This window comes from Strix uralensis, chromosome 15, assembly GCF_047716275.1.
Source record: "Strix uralensis isolate ZFMK-TIS-50842 chromosome 15, bStrUra1, whole genome shotgun sequence".
Taxonomy (NCBI): domain Eukaryota; kingdom Metazoa; phylum Chordata; class Aves; order Strigiformes; family Strigidae; genus Strix; species Strix uralensis.
In genome coordinates this window covers 15,908,934-15,932,824 of record NC_133986.1, presented here as the reverse complement: position 1 = coordinate 15,932,824, position 23,891 = coordinate 15,908,934, and the positions used below count along the sequence as shown (strand labels likewise).

The window sequence follows — 23,891 nt, the reverse complement described above, 5'->3', positions numbered from 1 at the left end:
TTGTATTTCCCTTGCTTTTTAAAACTTCTTTTTTTGTTGTGGTTTTTTTTTTTTTTTTTCCTTAAACTTCTGTTTGACTAATTATCCCCTACATATGAAACCTTTTGTCTGATAATTGAAAAAACTTATTCATGCTATATTTATTGCACAGTTGCATCTCCATAAAATTAGTATTTTTTGCTAGTCTCTACCAACGAGAGACAAGACTAGAGGAAAAAATAATTTGGGAGTGAAAATTTGTCTTGCCAAATACACCTTTTTACTGGATTTTTTAATTCTTTTTTAATTGACAGGCTGTCATGCAATTCCTCTTGCTTAAGTTGGTTGTAGGCTCTTCTGTCACAATATGGTCATGAATATTTCATTATATGTTTGAAGAAGTGCCTTGCTGAAGATAGTAGAAGTCGTGGTTTCTAATTACATCTGGGTAGTTCCTTCACACAACTCAATTGACCTCATCGTGTCATTCTTGAATTCAACTAACATTACTTACAGGAACAAAAAGCTGTAATTCATGTAGGACTCCCGTTATTACAATGTTGTTATGTAACAATGCACACAAATGTACATACCAGCAGCAGAGTCTTGATTTTAGGCTGTGAAGTTTTAAACCTAGTAACTTTCCTTTTAAATGAATAACTTGGCTTTTTCCTCTGCTTGATCTATTCTGTTTATTGCTACTGGTAATGAGGCAATCCTCTTCTGAAGCTCCAGCTGTTCCCAGTCTTTGTTGCTCATTTGAAAAATCCTGTTAGCAGAGGAAATGTGGTAAAGTTCTGCTTCAGTCGTGGCCAAAATAGGTGTACTGTAAGGGTGTATGGAGAAGAAAATGGGAGGTTTCTGGAGGAATAATAATTCTGTTAGAAACCATAAATGCTCGGGAGATGGGCTTTTATTATAAAGCTACTTTTTCTTTGATGTGGTAAATATCTGTTTGCTATTCAGCGAGTATATTGCTTAAAAACAAAGATGCTGCTGGTTTGTTTTAATCTGCTTATTGTAAACCCTCAAATTAAGATCTTTTCAGTCAGTGTAATCTGAGTCTGATTTGAGAAAATTGGTGTTAACCACCCTCCTTACCATAGTGGAGATAAAACTGCCAAGACATCAAAAAATATAGTTAAGGAGAAGCTTAACTACAGCCAAAAAACCTTCACTGCTGCTTTTGGCTGTTACATCTGTGTGCAAGCATGTCTGTTTGCTCTGTCCAGGAATGCCAAGTCACATGAACCGCCAAGTCGTATAGGCTGTAGTATTTATTGCAACATGTGCTGCGAGTTAAGGTTCTGGAATGAATACATCCGTTCTGTGTTTCAGGGGTTAGAAACGCATTTCATTTGTGTTACTTCTAGCTTCTATTTTATCTAAAAAAGACTGATTTTTTTTTTTTTGTCTTTTTCCTTTCCTTCTGAATGTTTGTTCTTTCAGTCTTTATTAACATCTAGAAATAGGGTGAGTGGCAGTTTCTCTTCAGTTTGATGGAGTCTCAAGATTGCTCCCTTTAAGCAGTTGGTGATTAATCAGAGATGGTGTAAAACTACAAATTGGTAAGTTTTTTAGGTATATTTAAACACGACTAGTCAGTAATATGAAGATGAAATAAAGATGCACTTCTGATGTTTAAACTTTGTGTAGGTGTTCTAAGAGTGGGGTCCTAGTGCACTTTGAAAGGCTGTAGACAGATAATGAAACTTGCAGCTGAGCAGGAGATTGAGGTGGTCAGTCATTCTTACTTGTCTGTCTTTTCTCCTCCTCGAGTTTACTGTCCCCTTGGATTAGCCGGCATAACTCTGGGTGTTGTCTCTTCCTAACCTGGTGTCTCAATGATCTGGGTTACTTTGCACTCCATGGTTTTAAAAAACTAAGATTATTTTGATAGAACTGGGTTAAGGAACAACTACATGCACAGTTACGGTGGCTGATCTGCGGTGATGAGCTTTTGGAGGTAGTAGCCTCAGCAATGCCTTGCTTGCAGCACAGTCTGAAAGAGTGAATTGCCCTAGTAATAGCCTTTAAACAAAGTCTTTCCAAGCATGGTGATCTTTTTAATCTCAAACCTCTTCTTAATCAACACAGACTTAATTGATATAATTTATTTATAAGCTGAATTTTTGCAGATTTTGAACTCAGTGAATTTCACACTTTATAAAGGATGCAACTGGCTATAAATCTTTGTAATTTATATACTGTGGAAGGTCAGTAAGGTAAAATGCAAGATATTCACAGAATCACAGAATCATCTAGGTTGGAAAGGACCTTGAAGATCATCCAATCCAACCATTAACCTCACACTGACAGTTCCCAACTACACCAGATCCCTCAGCGCTATGTTGACTCTACTCTTCAACCCCTCCAGGGATGGGGACTCCACCACCTCCCTGGGCAGCCCATTCCAACGCCCAACAACCCGTTCTGTAAAGAAATGCTTCCTAATATCTAGTCTAAACCTTCCCTGGCGCAGCTTGAGGCCATTACCTCAGAATCCCTCTGGCCAGTTTTGAAATTACTGTTGCTTCCAAGAAAATAATGGGGTCTTTGAAGTCATGATATTGTCGTCTTTGTAATGCAGAAACATTAAAAGCAATCAACTTGATGGAAGATCTTCTTCAGAAGAACTTCATAGATCTTGCTTGTAGCCTCAATTTAGTGATTCATGCAAACACACGGATTGGGCGGTTGTCAGACTTTTCAAAATAGGATACGCAAATGATGCAGAATCTAATGGAGTGTATGGGGTAGATGCATAAAATTAAATATCACTTGTCAAAATACTTGGTAGTGTGGTACCTCCTCTATATGTGTGAAGTAGAATAATACTCCTGTGGCATTCTGGGGACTAAATAAGAAGACTGTAAAGTAGTGTAGAAATGGCAATGTGAAGAGGGAGAAAAATAAAAGTAGTGAACACTATTTCTAGAACAGTTGCGATCTCGCTGTTTTGTATGAGTAGGAATGTGTATTGCCATTTAGCACTTCCTCGGAATGGCTTATGCTGCCATCGTGAGGAAATTTTATTATAAGTAGCTACTTCTACACCGTGGTACTTGTTCATCATTTAAACAATCCTAAGTTAAGACTGTTGAAGCTCTTTTTAAATTTCCTTGACTATGCCTACGGAATTAATAGCATATTTTGGATAATCAAATTAGTTAAAAAAAAAATCTTTAAAAATCTTTAAAGTGCAAGCTTTTGGAAATGAGATGAAGTGTAAAAGTGAATCTGGGTAGGTCTGGTGTTCAGGTTGCTACGCTTTTGGTGATCTTTATTTTTTTAAAAGAAATCCAGTGAAGCATGCAGTATACTTCTCTTCTGATATTTTGAATTAACAACCACAGGATATCTGTAGTCTTCTAGATCCTTATTATGCTGGTTTTAGCCTGCAATGCAGAAGGAAAAATCTTCTAGAATAACACATCATTCATAATGTGAAGTTTACGATGTATGTTTAGGCTGAACAAACACTTGGAAGTTAATGGAATTGCAGTGCTTTTCTCTCTTTTAGACGGAAAGATGAATCTGTTGAAACACAAGTAAACTGGGAATGGTGTTGACATTTTGGGATGTTAAATCAAGAATAAATCAGAATTTCAAGTATCATGTATGGTCTTAGAGGGTAGTAGTTTCACACAGTCTCTGGTGTTTCAGCTGTAATTTATTTATAGTACCAAACATGTCATGCATGAGGGGAAATGTTTTCTTGGTCTAGAGAAACCCATCGGAGCATTTTTTTTAATGTCTTTAAATACTCCTAAAGCCATTATCAGTTTAATCTGAGCTTCTTACAAAATTAGTTTTTCTGTGCCCAAAGCTTAAATCTTATGAAAGCTGTTCACAGAGCTTCACATAGCTTCAAAGTATTTCTCTATGCAGAAAAGCTGTTTGGCATATTGATACTTCCCTGGGTCTGTTCCATTTTGGATGACATACCAAAGCTGGGAAACAGGTCCACAAAGCGTTACAGGCATCACATCTTTAAAGGACATCAGTAACACAGATCCCATAGTTCAAGGTTCCCATCTATTAACTTATTATAATAGCCCATTGGAAATTTGAAAATCGTATCTCATTTTATGCTTAATGTTTCCTTTTTCCTCATTAGTATAAAGACTAATATGTCTCCTCTTCCTCCTTTTTTAAGTGAGAAAACCATTTAAGTGTAATAGAGTAAACACAAAGTAAGTTTGGGATCTTTATCTTGTTGAATCTAAATGGTGTGGGAGAAATAGTGGTCCTCTTTCATGGGATTTTTTGTAGTATATTTATCAATTATTCCCTTTTACAATTTAAAATTAGCATATAAAAGTTGTGTACTTCTTGTTAATGAGAGAGGTCTGATTTTTGAGGAGTGTTAAAGATATGAACCTTAGCATTCTCCATGAAGCCAAAATTAAACTCGAAATGGGTTGAGAAGAAATACTTCCATTAGGAATGGCCAGGATTTCTTAGTCTTGTATAAAAAAATTCTGATTTGTGAATATGATAAGAAGATTTCATGTTATAGACAGTTCCTAAATTTGGAAGGTGCCAGGGACAGAAGCAGCAGCTGAAGTATTGGGGAGATCACAAGGAGTCTTGGAAAAGGGAACAGGAAAAAGAGTGAGTCATGAGGATGATGAAGTTGTAATTGGGAGAGTCTGGGAAGAGAAGTGATTGCTTAAATATCCAAAATAATTGGATAGAGCAATCTAAAAAACATTACTTGGCAGATATGTTGATCAAAAATTTCTATAGGCAAAAGACCTCCTTGCAACCAGGGGTTGTAAGAATTGATTTTACTGGTAGCTCAGTGTGGGGAAGGCATTTAGGGCCAATTCTTAAAAGTGATCAGAAGGAAGGGACACTGGGATTTCAGCAGTTATGTATAGTGCTGCAGGAAGAAATTAATCTCCTTCTGTGTCATGTAGTTTGTGGGAATGAACAATGTGGGAACTGGTGTCAGGTTATGCGAGTAATTACTGTTACATTTGTATAAAATAGCAGAGTGAAAATTTGTCAGCGCTGTGCAGCTGAAATACAACAGCTTCTTTCTGATGTTGCTCTGAACCTTGTATGCGCTTGTTTCTGGTTTTAATGTACCCTTAGGAAGTACTGTCTGGGACATGTTCCCTGGTGTAACATTATGTAAATATTATTTCAAAGCAAAAATAAGTTACTGGTGACTAATTAATATTATGACTCCAGCTTAAAATATTTTCTAGTAAGCAGAGATCAATGTTATTTTTTAAACTTTGTGAGCACCTGCAATTAAATGTAAAGTAATTAAAAACAAATGTTCAGTTAGGATGGATTGTCACTTACTCGAGCTCATCTTCTGTTAGGCTTTAGTGGAGGTACTTGTATAGCATTAACTCCTAGAACCACTTCTTTGCATGTATTTTCATATCTCGTTTAGAAGGTAAATAAGGAGTAATGGGAGTATTTCCAAACTTTGAAGTTTTTGATCCTGTGGTGATGAGTTAAATAAAAGCTTAGGAAAAAGTTTAATTTCTCACTCCATGTTTGGTGAACTGGAAAGGAAATGGCAGGCTTGCAATTTTACAGATTTTTATTTTATTTTATCTTATTTTTAAAATTATGTCCCTTAATAAAAAGAGCATGGTTCTTTTGCCTTTTATAGTTTGCACTGCATTTTATTTCAGTCAAATCATTTTTGTTTTTAAATGAATACTATATGTAAATATAGCTAATAGATGCTAAAGCTATAAAGATGGACCTCTTCTGGTTTTGCATCATGCCTTGCATATTGCTTTTTTGAGCACAGCCGTAATACAAATACAGATAACAGCGAAGATCACAAGAGCTGTGAAGAGCGTTTTAGTGATGAGAGTAAAGTCATAGGAGCTTCCTGATAAATAACACCCCCCTTCAGCTCCTTCTCCTCCCAAATATGGAAAGAATTTCAGTTGTGTAGTTGTAAATGGTGGTATTTTCACAAAGGCTTCTCTGTGTATCTGCAGCATAAGAAAATTAGTATAAAATACATCTTCTGTACTTTAATATAGCACAGAATGTGTTGAGTCTCTCAAAGACTGTGGATTGCCTATTATATACTTGTAAATGAACAATTTTTTAGAGAAAATAAAGCAAACATTTCTCTCACAACTAATTTATTAGGAAGCGCTTTAAGGCAAATCTGATAGAAACAGTGTGACCTACTTCAATTAGCGTAACATGTTAGATAATTGTTTTAACACAGCATATTGTTGAGACAAAATTTAGTTACCAAGAGCAGTTACAGTGAGTATTCTGATTGTGTGGAAGTATTTACAAAAAAGTTTTAAACTTATTGAAGCAATTGGACCAGAATTCATTTTGTGATAGGCAGTATTTTGAAGACAGTTTTAAAATAAAGCATAATAAATCCTGATAATTTAGTTACTTTGCCGTAGGAGTCATGGAACATGTCAAGGCTCTTTTAATAAATTTTATATCTCACAAAACTGCGGAGATTTTTAATTCATACCTCTGAGGAGAAATTTATAGATTTAATCCACCCATCCTGAAAGTGCTCCAATTCTATAAGAACTTTCATAAAATCGTGCTTGCAATGTTTCTGCTTTGCTTCAAGTGATTAATCTGAGGAGGGATATTTTCCTGAAAGATTATATTTAATTTGGTTTTATATAACAAGATGATTAACTTGTTCTAGATGGGAGGAAACCCAGAAGGTGATTGTCTGCAAATGTAATTATGCAAATTGTAGCCATAGAAGTTGCGTGGCCAAGGACTAATGTTGAGAGCTAATTAAAATAATGCAACTCTATTAAAACATCAGTTTCCTGTTTTTAGAAATTATCTGGGATATAATATCATAATTATAGTTTCTTGATATTTCGTATTTAAATGTTTTGCCTTTATCTTGAAACACATGAAAGAATGATGGCACTAAGTGGAATTGGTCATGTTAGGGCATCTCCAGGAGTGGGTGGTTTTATCATCAGTGTAAAATCAACTAACATTAAATGTTCAAACTTATATCAGTTACATAAAACGAGCTAATTATGGTTTGTTTCTCTTAAGCCAGTCTGAAGCACTGGAACAGATTTAGAGACCTGTTTTAGTCCTTTTTCTATGTGTGGATGACCTGTTGAGAGGAAGTGATGGCTGTGAGGTAGGCGGTATTCTGCTCTAATCTTCTTCCCTCCCCTTTCTTTCTTTCCCTAGGTGGAAAGAGAGGAGTAAAGGCGTTAATGATTTTTTTTTTCAGCAAATGAGGAGAGGGCAAGTGTGGTCCTTTTTAATGATTGTGCTTCACTTTTGAGTGCTTATGAATACTTCAGGCTTAATCACGGGAATGGTTAATGACTGACTGAAGCTGATGGTCTGTAAACAGTGCTATGAAAAAGTACTGTCTTCGGTATGTATCAGTGTTCAGTCCTTCCAAAAAGATTGTAATGTTTCACATTTGAAACCCTGTATTTTTTCCTGTGTTTCATGTACTAAATGCCTGAGATAATATAAGGATTTTATACTGATCTCTTGCTAACCTTTTTTGGGTTTTCCATCCTGTAACTTTAAATGTGCAGTGTTTATTTAGTGCCATGTTTTTCAAGTTTGCTTTGTGACTAGAATACCTGCCTGAAAGTTGAGTACTGTTATCTTAAATAATTAGGGCAGTGGATGTTGGATGTTCTTGACACATACTGTTAACACTGGCTTTCCATCAGGACTTACATTCCAGGTTTGTGAAAGATCCTGATGAGAAGGGTAGGATTGTTCCTTGGTCATTGTGGAGTTTGCTTTCAAAGTGATGGTTAATTCTTATCAAAGAGAACACATATTTGCATTATTTCAAAAGTGTTTAAACAGACTTTTTTACAAGGGATGAAGAGTGGAAGTATTTGTAATGCCTTCTGAAGTAATGAAATTGTTCTAGCAGTCAAAAGCTTGATTGCAAATGAAATCATGCCTTATCTTGGAAAATATGTAGCTATTTCTTATAATGGCAAATCATAGGTTTGAGTCTGTATCTCAGTGCTTTTAGGTATTTCATTTTTTTGTGTTTCCATAAATCTCATTGTTCTTTTAGGATTCTATGCAGTCCATTCAGTTCTTAACAGTGTGACCGTGATTCAAATGTGTGTTGTATATTCTATAATTTCATTGTTAAGTTTAATTTCTTCCCTTTCAAGGTGGTGTATGGTAATGGAAATCATAAGAATGTAACATAATGTAAAGGATTCCTTAGCATTATTTTATTCTGAGGTTAAAGTGACATACCAAGGAATATGCCAAAATTAAATAAATAAAATATGTTCTTACACCAGCACAGAGTGAAGAGTTTAAACTGTTGACTGTTTAAAAAGACGGGTATGAAATATTTACATTTCAGAGAATAGGTTACATTTTTCTCTACTTCAGTTTGCAGTGCTGAGTTGTCATTTAGTGGCACATGAATTGACCTAGCAAATGAAGAAGTTTTGCTATGCAAATTAAATTTCTTAAGTGCAGTGAACAAATACAAGTATAATAAAAAGTGCCATCTGTCTAATTAAGCAAATTAAATATTTCTTCAGGGAGGCTGGGATGGCATAGACTTGATTAAAACTATGTATACAATGTTTCTGGCTTTTAACTAAAAAACCACTCACCTTGCATTTAGTAGTTCAGGTGTGCCTGTGGGGACAAATAAGTAGAATTCAGCAGATGTAATCCAAGAACTGATGGATACGTTGTTTCTTTTTTTAATGTGCAGATTATAAAACATTAAGATAATTATAAACAAACAATCTTGAACTGATTTAAGTCAGAGTTCTAAAATATTTTGTGTAGTTTTAGGAATGAATTTCTTAACTTTCCTGTGTCTGAACTTCATTTTTTTTTCATCTTCATAATGACCTTCAACTGGTTTTAATATGCTGAAGTCGATACTAAAAATATTTTATCAAGAATATTTCAGATTACTTGTAACAGTGATATTAACTGAATGCAGGCCAGCTCTGGTTTAGAAGTCTTAATTAGGAAAGCTTATTTTGGAACTGGTTTCATTTATCACTCTGACCTCAGGAGTTTGTACACCCTACAGTTTCTTTTTACTCTTGTTCTTTTGAGGCACGTGGAATTATACAAATTGCCAACTTTAAAGTGAAATGACAGTGTTTCCTTTGCCTCTAATTGTAATGTTTTTCTGTAATCTCATACATGATTTGCACAATTTATAAGGCATTGTAGTTACAGTTTATTTGCTAGTAAGAATCTTGAATAGGTTATTCTTATAGATAAGAATTCATCAGGGCTGGTAAGATAAAATGTCTGAGTTAAAAATGACACTGTATGACAGTCCTCTTATGTAGAAGACTGTGTGTGATTTATCCTGGAGATGAAAAATAGACTCAGCCTTCCTTATTTGCAGTTTTACGAGATGCACATTATATACTCTGGAGCTTCATCAGGGGCCAGCAAGCTGAAGTTTGGATGCCATTAAATAGGCATCTATTTAGTTTGTATTAATGACTTACGTCTTCTGGAGAGAGAAACTTACTATGTTCTGGTAGCTCAAGTAAATTAAGATTTATTTGGGTCACGATAGAGAGGAACCTGTCTTCTAAATTCAAAGTAATTTTAAAAATTGCTTATAATATCAGCATTCTGGCTTCTACATATGTTTGTAGTGACTGTGTTTATTAAAAAAAAAAAAAAAAGCAAAAGTTTATTTCTTTAAAGTTTGTTTGGATGACTATTTTTTTTTTCTCAACCATGTTGGTTAGTTTTTTTTATTCAATATTTTCATGTCACTTGGCAGTAAATATTTGTCTCTATCCAGTATAATTCATTTTTAAGTAGAATAAAGTAGCTTAATCCCATTTCAGGCTCTGCATATTTTTTTACATAATAATGTCATGTCTTCATGAATGCTTTTTGTTGTTGCTGTTTAGAAGTTATTTCGGATTTAAGAAAATGGAATCATTTCATACAGCGAGAGAATGTAATTTGATTTCCTGATTTTCTTTGAACTGAGATGTGGAATACCTGATAATTCTACAGCACACAAGATTTATACTCTTGTATTTACACAGAAAATGGAATGATCACTTCCAAATGGTCTTTGAAGATAGTCAATACCTGGTACAGGCCTTAAAAATTTGCTCTGTAGAACTGTTTGGAAAAATCTTGTATAGACAGGTGAAGTTGATGAACTTTTTATGAGGAACTAGGTGGGTTTGGTCAGGGCTTCTTTAATTTTTGGGTTTTTTTTTTCCCATTTTTTCTTGGATGTGTTCTGGAATTATCTCCTTTTTTTGGCCAGTGATGATGCTGGCATGGGTTCACGCAGCTGTGATGCAGCTCTGATGGCGCACGGTTTCAGGCAGGTGAATCCTGCAGCCTTTCTCCACCAGACTGTTATACCTGACCTGAGCTTCCTCAGTGTATTGCAGGTGCAGCCCTTATGACTTGTGTATGCTGTAAAGCTGAGGGCATGAGGTGTTTAGTCCTTATCCACCTCCTTCCAAAGCCAGTGTGAGGGCAGTGCCAGGGCAGCCAGACTCCAGTGATGAAATGCTGTGCCACTGCTGCAGCCCATGCTGTGGCCTGTGAACCTCTTGCTTTCCAGCAAGAGCAGCCTCCTTCTTCCAGCCTACTGGCAGGTGATGGATTGCTGGCAATGTCTGTGTGGCCAGGTGATATGTTTACTTTGTTTCCTGGGTCAAGGTCATGGGGATGATACAGAGTGAACCTGCTGGTGGAAGGTAATTTTTTCTGCTAGCATCGAGGATGAGATCATCCCCCAGAGTTTACTTAGGTTAAAATTCAGAGATGTACAGTACAGACTGTTTATGTGCACAGGTACAGAGTAACTAACTCTGCTGGTACCAATTAAGTGATCTTGGGTGCTAGTTTTCAATTGCAGGTTACTTGTGGCTAATTGTTTCATCTGGAATTGCAGTTAGAGAGGAAGGCAAGGGCATAAGGAGGGTACTTCCCCCTTCCTGTCTGTGTCATGGTCAAGGGCTTTATATTTGTGAGGTTTCATGACTTGCAGTAGGTTAATTTACAGCCCAGGTATTTCTATCCTGCCCCAGAAGACATCCTGATGTTTTATTGTTGACAAGAATTTTTCTTGCCCTTTCTGCAAATTGTGGACTAATTTAGCCAGCTGTGGGGCAGAATGGCCTGGTTGAGAACAGGATACCTGGGGACATGGCAACTTCATTGTGATTTTATGTTTGCAGGCAGGAAGATTCACTGCTCTAGTTCAACAGGACAGGGTTATCTCTCTGACAGGCAGGATGCCAACCGTGTTCAGTTGCTCATGAATCAATTGAGAACCTTTGGCCACAATAAAGAGTTGTTTAGCTTCTGCCTGAACACTTGCTAAATGGTAAAGAAACATGCATTGGTTATCTGACATCTAGATCAAGATTGCAGTTTATTAATCTCCATTCTAGTACATGCTTTCTTCTGGTATTTGTTATCACACAATATTAGTGAGAGGCATTGAGAATTCATGGCTGGCTGTTGAGACATCTAGTGGTAAAAGTTACTTGAGTAAGTGAAATAATTATGTCAAACAAAATGTGGCCGTTATGGCTCCAGGCTCTCTAAATGGCTTATTTTGGTCTATGAGCTTTAGGTTTTTGCTCACAATTGATTAGTTACCTATCTTGCCTCCTATGTTCAGAATAAAACTGTGAAAAATAAGTGCTGTAACTGAAAACAGAAACTGAGTTCTGTTTTTTGTTTAAAGTCTCTGAAGGTGTGATGTGTGAGGAACAGGGAAGCTGCGGTGTAAAGCACAGTATTGCACAGGAGTTGCAGGGTGGTGATTGTTTCTGGATCTGAGAGCTTCTGGTTTGGCTCTTCAGTGATGCTGGTTTTACACACAACAGCATGTCTCCTTTTGCTTTGAGGTACAGTAGTAAACAACACTGTTCTGGCTACCTCCCTGAACAGATACTTTGCCATAAAGGATCCTTTTGTGAACAGGGCTAAGCTGCTGCTGGAATATACCTCCACATGGCCCTCCAGCCATTCTGTTTTGGTCACTGTTACAGAGCAGCGTGCTAGAACCTGGTGTCTGTAGGTGCCACGGGGCATTACTACAGAGGGGTGATGGCAGTAGTAATATGTGAAGCCTGAAGGATCCTGACTCTTGAGCACCCAGAGGAGAGTAGAAGGAATGGAGCCTTAAACTACTTATAAATGGAGAGTGGCAACTTCCAGGAAGAGTGGAAGAGGCAAGAGAGGGAGGTGTGCCACCTCCAGTTTGGGCATAAAGGCTAGGAAGATGTGCTTTCAAGTACTAATGGTGATGTGTGATTAGTACTTAAGCTGTGATTTTTGGCTTGATATAGAATTGGAATGTGTCAGGTCAATGGAGGCTGTGCAGGCTGCACCGTAACTGCTTGTAGCTGGAATGGCTTTTGGGTAATGCTGTTTAGATTGTCTTGCAAGCCAGGGCCCTGGTTGTGGATTTTGGAGAATCTTTACAGCCTGTCTAGTAGTTAAAAATATTATTTGTTAATCCAAGTAAGAATGTCTGGAAGGACTAAGGTAGCAAACAGACATATCAGTCCTAGTAACTTCACTATGAATTCTCAAATGTTTAGAGTAAATTCTAGGCTTTGTTTCAGGTGTAGGAATTTTTAAAACCTAGGTTCAGACTCTGACAGAAGGACTCTACCCAGACTTAGTATTTTTTTAAATCTACCAAATAAAGTATTCATTGTGGGATTCTTCCAAATGCAATGTTTTTTGAAGTTCATTTTGTCAAGTAGTGTTTAGCTTTTTACTGTACGTTTTTAATGACTGGTTCCTGGAACAATGTTCAGAACACGTGGAAGCTGGTGTCTGTCTAGAGGACTAGTTTTCAGCCAGTGCTGCTGATGTCTCTGTGTGACTTCTGTGCCTCTGAAGAGGAGCAAGGAATGAAACAGAATTGTTTGCTTTCATATGTGGCATCTTAAGATTAGGCTTCTGGATGCAGAAATGTGTCTACCTAAAATAAAACCTACTGCTGTATCTTGCAGTTACTTTTACTTCTCTAGGCCTTGAAGGACAAATCCTTAATGGAAACAAATTCCTTAAAGTTCGTATACTTTATACTTCAAGGCCCTAATTATTTCTACTGTATAGATTTCCATCACACATACTAGCCTGCATGGTCACAGAGAGGAGTGTGTTGGCATTTTGTCTTGCAAAAGATGCTTTTCTCAAGAATTTCATGTGATATGCAAGTTTCTTCAAAGGAACCTTTTAGCAAATTGAGTGATGTAGAAATAGCTGAAAGCCAGGTCCTATATGACTGTTACATGTTTTCATATCTGGAAAATTAGGTTTGAGAACACATTTTGCTTTCTTTAAAGTGATGCAAGTGAAAATGCAGGCGTTCTGCCACTGAGAGGCTTCCCTAAAGTGAAGGAAAGAATGACCTAGAATAGCTAGATTTTAAATTTCTGTGCTCTGGTTTGCATCCCAGAGTAGACTCTCCTAACTGCTGTACAGGGTGGCTGGGCAATGGCTCTGTTCTGTGGAGAGTGCCAAGCTCCACCTGTGATGCCTGGTTGAGAGGAACAAAGAAAGACTTACTGGGACAGATGATGGAGGATTGCATAGTGCTTGAAAAGTCTTAAAACCTGTATGTTGTTTCTGGTATTTGGTAATAGCCAGTGGAGTTCAAATTTCACACCTGGGTACCAAGCAAAGAGTCAAGTAGGTGTCTCTCTCCCCACCCTCAGTACTTTTTCATCTGACCTACCCAGCGTTTCAATGGCTAACATAGGACCCAACTGCAAATTCAAACCTCCTTCCAAAGGAGATTTCACTTACTTTTGTATCATAAGAGATGCTAACTTTGTGTTCCAGTGTTCAGTTTGAGAGGGTAGCTTTACACTCACTATTTCCTTCTAAAAATAAATAAGACAAGCTTGAGAAACTAAGTAGAAATTCTTGCTTTTCTTGGAAATCTTGCCTTTTGAATTGGTTTTGTGTCTGCATCACATATTTCAGGAGGTGACAGTGTATGGACAGAGAGTGTGGGGAAAATGTAGGGAAACTTCCGTGTCCTTGTGAAGTGTGCGGCACAGTTGTTAATCAACTGTTGCTTGCTTTTTGGGATGTTTACTTCTTTTTAAAGATCTTGCTGGGAATGATGTGAAGCTGATGGAGGATGAGGATGGGTAAGAGGCATCTGTAGGCTCGTTAAATGGGCTGTCATGCTGAACAAGCTTGTAATAGGCCTGCTGGGATAGTGCCATGCATATGGCAAGAAAGCTGCTTTAACAGCAGGAGGGAAAGACAGGCTGGAGAAATGGAAAGCTGCTGAAAGGCAAACAGAGCAACCAGGTATTAGGAGGGCAGATAAATGGGAAATTTTAAAGACTAGAAGGTGGGTTAGGAGAGGGGGAGAAGGTAGATGTGTGTTTTGCTTTTGAGAACGCAGTTTAATTAAAGTCAGAATACAAACATCTTCATGTGCTGCATATTTTCTTTTGGAGGTTGCTCACTTCTCTTTATTTTTTTCACTAGGTAGCCTACCTGAAAACAACAAGTAACCTGCTTATTCTGTATCTGCTTATGTAACAACGATCACTTCAGTTTTCTTGGGAAACTAGGTTGAAAAAAATAAATCTTTCTTCAGTTGTTTGACCAACAAGTTTAGGAGTGGCAGCAGAGATTATGCATTATCACTGAACGAACTAGTCTGCCTCAGAAAAGAGTGAAAGACGTGCTTTGGGACCTAGGTTAGATTGCTTTTTCACATGGATGCTTTCTTCCATGTTCTGGTGTTGTCTTCAAGTCCTCCTTCAAGTCCTTCTGGTGCTTTTCTGATATCACTTCTAGGTTGTTTTGTTTTGTTTTTCCCTATATACATATCCAGTTAGTCTTTAACTCTGGATGAGTTTTGAGTTTTCAACAATAGTGTTCTTCTTCAGTTTCAAATTTGCCATTGTTTTTCAGTGTTGTTGAATATTTACCTATTCTTGTGTTTCGTACAGAAAGGAGGAAAAGACTTTTACCATTATGTCTTCTAAGTACCTTTCAGTATATTGAGTATTGTTGTAATATTTTCTTTGTAAGTAATACTGTTATTGTCGAACTCCATGTAATGATTTTTCCTACATTTCCTGTAGTATTTTTTTCCCTTCTATTTTAGTGTCTAATATATTTTGTAGCAGGAGGGGAAAATATCAAATACAATACTTTGTATGGGAGTAAATTACTGATTTATGGTATTGATGTTACAGTAATTTCTGCATGACACTTCATTCTATATTTATGAATACTAAACATTTTATATGCATTTTGATATATCATCACATAACTGTCTACAATGAGCCTGCTTTCACTTCTAGACTTGATGAACTTGATTTAGGTTCCAGTAATGAGGTTAGTTTCTATTTCTCCTTCAGTCTGCCTTTTTAGTTTAAACAAATTTTCCATTAGTTTACCAAGGATGCTACTTGTTTGAAATATCTGAACGTGGTCATGAGCTTTTCTCCAGTCTTTCAGCCTATCCTTGCTTTTTGAAGAGCCGTTACACCTCAGTTAAGTATTGCATACCTTTTCAAGTAGCAGCATTAAATGCTATAATGGCTAATAGGTCAGTTACTTCACTATTGAGGTCACTGTAAATTCTGGAACACACAATATTTGTGCCTCAATCTTATTTTCTGTGTTTAATTTTGTTCCAGCAAAGTAGTAAGTACTACGTGTCATGCTATGCCAAACAATACTAATGTGGTTATTTTTAAGTAAGTTTGTTGGCAGTAAAACACGGAAGTAAAATTCAGACAAACGTGACGGCAGTTGGAATGAAGCCCACTTGCCTCTTTTATTGGAGGTGGTGTTTGGCAAGTAGGTCTGGATCCCAGAGGTAGTTCTGTACTGCGATCAAGCCTGCATGTGGAAAGAAATGAAAGGGGCACTTGGGAAATGTTGGGTATCATTATGTGGAGGCTTTCCCTTTGGTCCTTACCAGATTTTCTCTTTCTCCGTTCTCCCTCTTATGCCACACTTTCCCTTCCTGTTTCCAAATCTGGTATGATGCCTACCAGTGAAGGGTTCTGTAAAGATCATCTTAAATTTAGTTTTTGTCTGCCTGTTGTCATTTTGCTTATCCCCATCTTTAAATGCTGTGTAATGCTGTCCACCCATTTAAAAACTCTGTAGTTTCCACCACATTTTAAAATTTAAATGGCTTTTATATTTAAATTGAAATTTCAGAGCAATAACGCTTCTGTTGTGTTACAGCTAGGAGCAGGAGACAAAAAGAAAGCTCTATTCTGAATATTCCCACACATCTTTTCCCTCAAATGCTACAGCTGTTTTATCCCTTCATAAATCTTTAATCAGAGGATTTCAATACTTAATTACAAAAAAAATTTATCCTCACATCGTTCCTTTGCTGTCAGCCAGTATTTTCCTTATTATGTGGCTAAGCTAGGCATTAAGGGGCTAAGTGATCTTTGCAAAATGGCATGGTGAGCCACTGGCAGCCTTTAAGACTCCTGGTTTATAAGCCTGTAATCTGCTGACTTGACACTAACATTCTTTTCAGTTGGCAAATCAAACGGAAACACCCTAAATCCTGGTTGGGACTAAGAAGAATTATCCTGAGATGAGAATTACTGCATAAATGCGTTAATGCTGTGATTATCAGTGTCACAGAGGCACCAAATAAAAAGTGAGTAAATATGCAGGATAGAAACATAAGTGCTTCAGGGCTGTGCGCACGAGGTGACTCCTCAGGCCCAACCACAGCAGGGTGGCAGGATGGCTTACATGGCCCGCAGCGGCTGTGGCAGCAGGGGTGAAAGCCAGCAGTGCTTACCTGATCATCCTTGACTGGGTGGTAGGGAAAGGTGACTTGGACAGGCCTCGTAGAGTTTTCCTCTCACACGCGCACAACTTTTTTTGCTGTTACCTGTGTGGTTTTTTGAGTCGTGGGTTTTGGATGCTCTCTCATGCTAGACATGAGAGAGATTATGTTTATAAAAGCTGCTTTTTCAAGTCTGTTTGTAAATGTTCAGCTGATACCACAACATCATTTGTGCTTGAATTGCCTTTTCAAGCTTTTTCTTTACAGCCAGGAGAGGTATAAAAATTTCTGCAGAATTACCTGCCCAGAAGGTTGTTTGTTTCTTCCAGATATATCAGTTGGGCTAATAAAAAATATTACTTCTCTGGGAAAACCGTGCTCTCTTTGTGTTATCCTGGTGTTTTTATAGGACTTCAGAAATTGGTACTGTATGCAGCGACCTATGATATCTGCATGTTATTCAGTGTGCAAGTGTACATTGCATTTATTGTGTAAAATGGCCAATGATTCCCCAAGCTGTAGCTGGTGGAACAGTCAATTACTTGACTGAGCTCTATGTGTGACAGTGTCCAGAGCTAATTAATAAGTATTCCTACGTTTTTGAGATCTAAGCCCTTATTCTGTAGTGTGTGATTGTTTGGGGTTTATTTTTCCCTACTGTTTTATCTCTGTTTTAAATGTTGTTATCATGTTTCACAAATAAACCACCCTTTTTTTACACCTTGACAAATAACAGGCAATGTAAAACATCACAGTGCTGTTAAAACACTGTAAAACCATCTGAGTTAAATGAACAAGAAACTAAATGTTTTGCTGTGATCAGATTTAGTTTTAAATTAAGGTACATTTAAGGTAGACGAACAAGCTCCCATTCGTTCATGTCAGACTTTAAAAGGTACCTAGCATAGTGACAAAGTTTTGTACTGTTTTTCTAATGACTGAGGTGTTGATTGCAAACTTGTGATAAACCAAGTGAAACCGATTCAGTCTTTTTCCAAAACTGAGAGACAAAATAAAATAATACAAGAGTAAATAATATGTCACAGGGTAGAGGTATTAAATTCAATATTTGTCCCGAGTTCAAACCACAACAATATTATAATGTTTTCCAGCACAGCTAGCAGAGATAATGAAATAATTTAAAAATCTGTTCTATTTTATATTTTGCTTAAACTAAGGCAGTCTTCATGTGAAGGCACTGTGTACACCTTCTTTACTCTAAGAGTAGCGTAGGTAGATAATCATTTAAGTCTATTTGTCATTAGTTATGCCACTAGGCTGTACTGTGGCTGTTCACGTCTTCCTACTTTCCAGTTGTCTTTTCCTCTCCTGAGGAAGGCATGCCCAAATAAACTTTCACGTAACTTGCCATTGTACTGTATATCAAAAGAAATCTTGCTTTTGATATTTCTTTGATTTAAGCTGTAGTAAAATACTACAGGAATGTATGCACATAATTTTATTTCTATATTCAGTAGCTTAAATAATGTGGTTTAAGGTTCTACCTCCTATCTTTCCCTCCTGCTTTCCCATAGTTGAGAGCGTAGCATGACAGGATTCTTTTTTAGCAGGGGAAGACTCAATATGATTTTTCATACTACTGTAACGTGCAATGCAATCTGATGTGGCTTATAAAACAGTAGTATGCATTGTACATCTAACTGAAATTTTTAGAAGAAATTTTTGTCACTAAGTTCAAGGTCATGGATCTCATGCATTTTCAAGGAAATTCTTGTCATGGGCTAAAATCGTGTTCCACCTGCAGTCTGGATCTTCATTAGCTGATAGGAGGGATTTGCGGCATTGGCAATAAGTTCTGCTGGTGGCTGGCTGCCTGCCAAAGCAGGGCTGCTGTTTAAGACAGCAGGGCTCTGCCTTTCGCCAGCCTGAAAGGCACTGTGTTTTCAGGAAGAATGCGGTGCAGGATTTTGTGTCGAGTCAAAAACGACGGGCTGTCCTTGCTTTACTGAAACAATTGCATGTTTATGGGTTTGTAGTAAGTGATGTCATGAGGGTGTTGGCTTTTAGGAATTTCACTACTGAGGAAGCAGTTTGAAATGCAGGCAGAATCTTCAAGACCTTCAAATATGCACTTGGTTTCTTTTTAGTTAGCTTTGAACAAATGTACAGATGGATACATACATACATATTTTTTTGGTAAAGAATTAACATATGGAATATAGAAGCGATTTAAGTGGATACCTGAATACCTGAAGGCAATGTCGAGTCAGTCTGGATTTTCAAACTCTGTTCCTCTACCGGGATATCCATTCTACCAGGTGTCATGCAGGTATATCGTGTTTTAAGTTTTATCTTTTAATGCACTTGCATGTATAGAGCTGTGGCATGATGCTTGTGTTAACAGATTTTTTTTGTTTCCATTTCTTTGTTCTCTGAAAAAATTTATGAAATCGGACAATTAAGAAGCTGGAAAACATAAATACAGTTTTGTAATGCTTTGTGCCTGACTTTATAATTAGGTTTGAATTCATTTAAAGCAAATATTTTTTATTGCTAAACATACTAAGTATTTTGAGAGTTTTTCTAACTGTAAAAATGAAGTTGTAACCCTGGAAATTTTTTGAGTTATATATTCGGATATTTCAGTCATTTATTAGGAACCAGATATCTTTGGTGTTGAGAAATGGAAATTATACAGATTTCTAGAAGCATGAATAATTTTAAGTCTTTTCATGCAGAATTGCATAAGGTAAACAAACAGAAGTACTTATTGTTGTTATGCTTTTAAGACAATTCACAAAAAATGTGCACACGTGGAAAGGTGATAAATGCTGATGTGGTGATCTAGCTTAATCGTACAAGTTTTTTATTGTTTGTGTTTTTGACTCAACAGTCCTGTTTTATTAAAAATTCTTCTTTCTGAGAGTGCTGTATAACAGTTTTCTAGTGAATGGGTTGGATTCTAACCATGAAATTACTGTTCCTGCTGTGGAAGACTCTAATATTGCATAATAATTAGAGGGAATGTGTTACAATACTTCTTTAGCTGAAAGATCTCAGGTTTCTGGCACACCTTAATAAAGGAATGTAATCTCTGTTTTATTGTGTCTAAATCTGAAGTCCTTGCCTTTCATGCTGCAACAATAACAGAGGGAGGGGAAAATGGGAGTTGGAACAGGAGTTTTGTGCTATTACTCATCTTTCTGTAACACATTTAAAGAGTAGGATAAGAGAATAAGTTAATAATTAACATGTTCCTATCCAGAGAATAAACCTGACAAATAATCTTCATAAACTGCAGCATACACAGTGGTATGGGTTAATTTTGTAAGGCTGCAGTGATAGTCGTTTGTGAATAGAAACAAAAGTGGTTCTGCATAGTGTTCATTTAACCACTTTTCTGTGTGTTTCTTGAAATAAATTCCTGCACTTATTTGCATATTTGTACCTCTGCAGTACTACCAGGCTGTCTGGTCAAAGGTACCAGTAGGGTTTTACTGAAACCAGAGTTAGCCATTTAGAGGTCAACCACAATGACTGCTCATGGCTGCTGTCCTTTGGCCTAACTTTGGAGGATGCTGAAGTCTAGTAGCCTTTATCCTTTTTTTCTGGCCCTTTTTGTGATAATAGGCATGAATAAAATGGAAATTAAAGATGACAGAAATTCAGTAAATGGTAGCTGATGTAAAAACCTCCTCTTCCCAAAAGTATGTTAGATGCTTAGTCAAATGCATGCCTTTTCACTCCTGCTCCTCCAGATAAAATGACCAGAGCCTGCCACCCAACCCTCTGGTTTCCACAGTGACCTTCTAGACAGAATGAAGGTCTTGTGAGTGAGTTCCATGTCCTTACCTCTCTATTGTGAAAAGATAGATTGAAGTTCCTGAACTTTTGCATCCCTGTTGTTTAATTGCATTTTGTTTTTTAATTCTCTCCTCTCTGTTTCTTACATGTTTTTAAGTAGTTATTCTGCATTTCAAGGAAGCCTGTGTTTAATAATTTTCATTTTTTCAGTTTAATTAGTTTCTGTGATATGCAACAGAGATTATTAAATCCTGGTTTATGTATGAAGAGTTGGGTGGACTTACTTCCTTTTGTCACTAAGTCATTCTGACTTTGTGACTCTGTATTTATTCTGGTACCTATAAGGAGAAAATCTTTACACTGTGTACAACCACTGATAACTTGGTAGCTCCAACTATGCAGTCATTTTAGAGCTCATCCTTAGTGCAGAATTTTCTTTCAGAATGGGAACATATGTCTGTTTCTATCTGGGGAGTAATATAGCTTACAGAAACAAGACTGAATTTGGATTTTTATTCAACTCTTGTTATATTCTGGTGAGTGAACATTTTCCAGTAAAATAAATAGGCAGTGAGGCTACCATTTATCATAATTGGTTTGTGCTCTCTATGGAATGGGGAGGGTTAGTATACATTATGCTAAGTTTGTATGTTGGCAGAGACATTAATCTAATGTGGCTTGCGACTGGGATGGCATGAAAGTCTTGAACATAGTTCTGGAAAAGCTCTGTCTTCAGGAAACTGCCTTTTGTGTAGACAAGATTAATTTTCTAGAGATCAGAATTATCTTTGGAATTGCCTGGTGTTTGAAATGGATTATGTTTTCTGTTACACATAAGGAGTAATAGTTTTGGTATCATATTTTTGTGGAAATGTGGTCTGAAATATTGGTGATGGCCTCTTCTGGAGGAGTGTGCAATGAGTGTTTTGTTCATTTATGTTTGTTTTAAAGATTGCTCAGGACATTGTTTATAATTTATCTTGGAGATGACCAAGATACAGTCTCTAAAACTAGGTCACTCGTGACATGGTCTCTTGGTCTCTTGGTTGGCTGTTAATTATGGAATTGTATAAATCAGGAGTTCATCTTGGGGACTGTGGTTTTGAGCCATATTGTAACTCATTTTTGGTATCCATGCAATGCAGAATTGGAGTTTCTTGGGAGTTTTTCCATATTTGGACAGAATTTACAGATTAATAAAATTTATGTTGAGCTTGATAATAAATCTCTTTTTGTTTATGGCACAACATTAGAGATCTGATCTAGATATTAGTTGTAGGAAATACTCAGTGTGATTCAAAAACACTTCCTCAAGGATTTTATCAGCTTTTTTTTTTTACAGATTTGGTATTTAATGTAGAAATTCAAAGAAAATGTTACCATCTATGATTCCTGTACTTTAAGATAAGTAGCAGCAAATGCAGAACTAATATCGGTGGTTAAGCTTTGAATGGTGGCTGAAGCATGCAAGTAAACCTGCTGTGTGCCATCTTACAGCGGCTCGAACGGCGTTAGCCAGGTAGCTTGCATTTTTTCACCTGCTTAATGTTGTAATGTTAGGGTTTTTTCACATATAGTGTAGAAGGAAGTCTGTTCAAAAGTTTTTGAAAATATAATGCTTTGATTTTCATAAGCTTAATCAGTAGAGATTAAGAACAAAGTTTTTTCTAGCAGTGCTTGCAAAGACTGCTGAAGTCTTTTTCCAGGTTACCCTGGTATGGCCAGAGACCTTCTTTGTAAGAACACTTGCTATTTTTCATTGCTTTAGGCTTCTAGAGGAGAAGATGGTAGCCTTATGAGTTTCTCTTTGGCAAGTGAAGAGATCTAGGATCCTAGCTATGGTTGACAAGAGAAGCCAGAGCTTTCAGCTCCACTGGGATATTAGCAGATTGGAGCCATTTTAGAAAATATTAATTGTTTCTGTTTGCCTCAAAACCAGTTTTGAGTAGGAGGACTTTTTTTGAGTAGGAGGAGTTACATCTCTCTCCTCACATGGAAATGTGAGATAATACAAAACCCAATCGTGTCTCAGCTATGGAGCCGTTACTAGTGTTTCTGTAATGTAGTTGGAGTTCTGCTGGTGGACTGCGATACTCTTCATAAGCACGTACTTCTTCACAAAGAAACTTCTTGTTTCTGTCACAAATGCACAGGGGGCAAGACATGGGTGTTTTGCATAGTTGAGAGATCTTGTAATTTTCAGTAGTTACGTTCAAAGTAGCAAAACAGTTTTTAGGGTTTATTCAGGGCTGTCGTAGTCCTTTGGCCTAACCAGTACCAGAACCTTCTGCGGCCCTTTGTAATACTGAAATTTCATCTTCTAGGGAGGTTGATGGAAACCCTGTTCACAACAAAAGGCTGCTGTTCAGATCAAGACTTCCTTGGAATCTCACATGCTATTACACTTTTTCTCTTTGCTAAAAAAGGGGAGCAAAAAAAGTGCTATCCAGTGGGGGTGTGTGGACACTTGTGAATTTTGTGAATTCAAGATGAGTCAACTCAATTGCATCTGTGCAGTTGATTCCAAATGCAGTAATGCAGATCCCATCCAGTCATAGCAATAGTGTAAATAAGCTATTGTAATTGAAACTAAGCAACAAACTGACAGTGCTTTACCATGGAAAGGGAAGAGATCTTGCAGCATTAAGCTGTTGCTTTTCTTTTGAGGAGGGAGCCACTGCACACTTCGAATGTTGGTCTTTAATTAACATCCATTTCTGAAATTAAAAAAGCTGCTGTATTTTAGATAGAGGAATAAATCTTGATCACCTCCGTGTTGTAGAGTGTTAGGAGACAGCGAGTGCATTTAAAAAACCAAAACAGTTACTGAGTTTTCCTTGTAGCATAATCTGACAAGCTTAGTTAAACTAAAATCTGAGAAATAATGAGGTCAGGCACATATCAATCAAGAATAATAAAAAATTTATTAAAATATTTGCTTGTTTGGTAGTATTAACCAAAGTCCTGGGTAACTATTTTATGTTGCTGTTCTGAATATTCAGCAGTATGCATGTGTATGACAGGGATTTACAGTTTAATTTTTCTTGGAATAACAAATCAGTTGAGCAAAACTTCCTGTATTTTTTGTTCTTTGTTGGTTCAGAGCCATTCCCTTTACCCTGTAGGGAGAAGAGGAGGAGAAAGGGGAGGGCAGAGTTTCTGACAAAATTGATAAATATATACAAGAACATGGTGTGCTAAATTCAAGCTGGCTTTAGAAGCTGTTTCCCCATAGAATTTGATTTTTATATATGCCTACAATAAAATGTACCTTTCATATTAGGAGAGGGAGATCAGGCTCTTTTTAGATGGATAATTCCTTTTTCAGGACTTGGGAGGAACTAGTGAAGAAAGCTGGTGCTGCTAT

At 37.0% G+C, this 23,891-nt stretch overlaps 1 protein-coding gene and 1 long non-coding RNA gene across 7 annotated transcripts in view; one reads left to right on the top strand and one right to left on the bottom strand.

Annotated features, from left to right (window-relative positions):
- The window catches only part of PLEKHA7 (pleckstrin homology domain containing A7), a 157,759-nt gene that overhangs the window by 32,139 nt on the left and 101,729 nt on the right, over window positions 1-23,891 (top strand). The window contains exon 1 of one of the 6 annotated variants that reach the window (XM_074884613.1): window positions 1,452-1,547. The exons of 3 other annotated variants lie outside the window; for them this stretch is intronic. Coding sequence is in view for 2 of the 3 variants with exons in the window: in XM_074884609.1 (XP_074740710.1) it covers window positions 18,979-19,049 (71 nt within the window). In the remaining variant the exon portion in view is untranslated. Of the gene's footprint in view, window positions 1-1,451; window positions 1,548-7,201; window positions 7,358-18,714; window positions 19,050-23,891 lie in introns of those variants that run through there. 2 more of the 6 variants (XM_074884611.1, XM_074884609.1) reach the window with 2 other exon arrangements.
- On the bottom strand, window positions 3,240-8,729 carry LOC141950158 (uncharacterized). Its single transcript, XR_012630930.1, has 2 exons — window positions 8,592-8,729; window positions 3,240-3,377 (listed from the first exon to the last, which is right to left on the bottom strand). It is a non-coding gene; the product is annotated as an uncharacterized LOC141950158 (long non-coding RNA).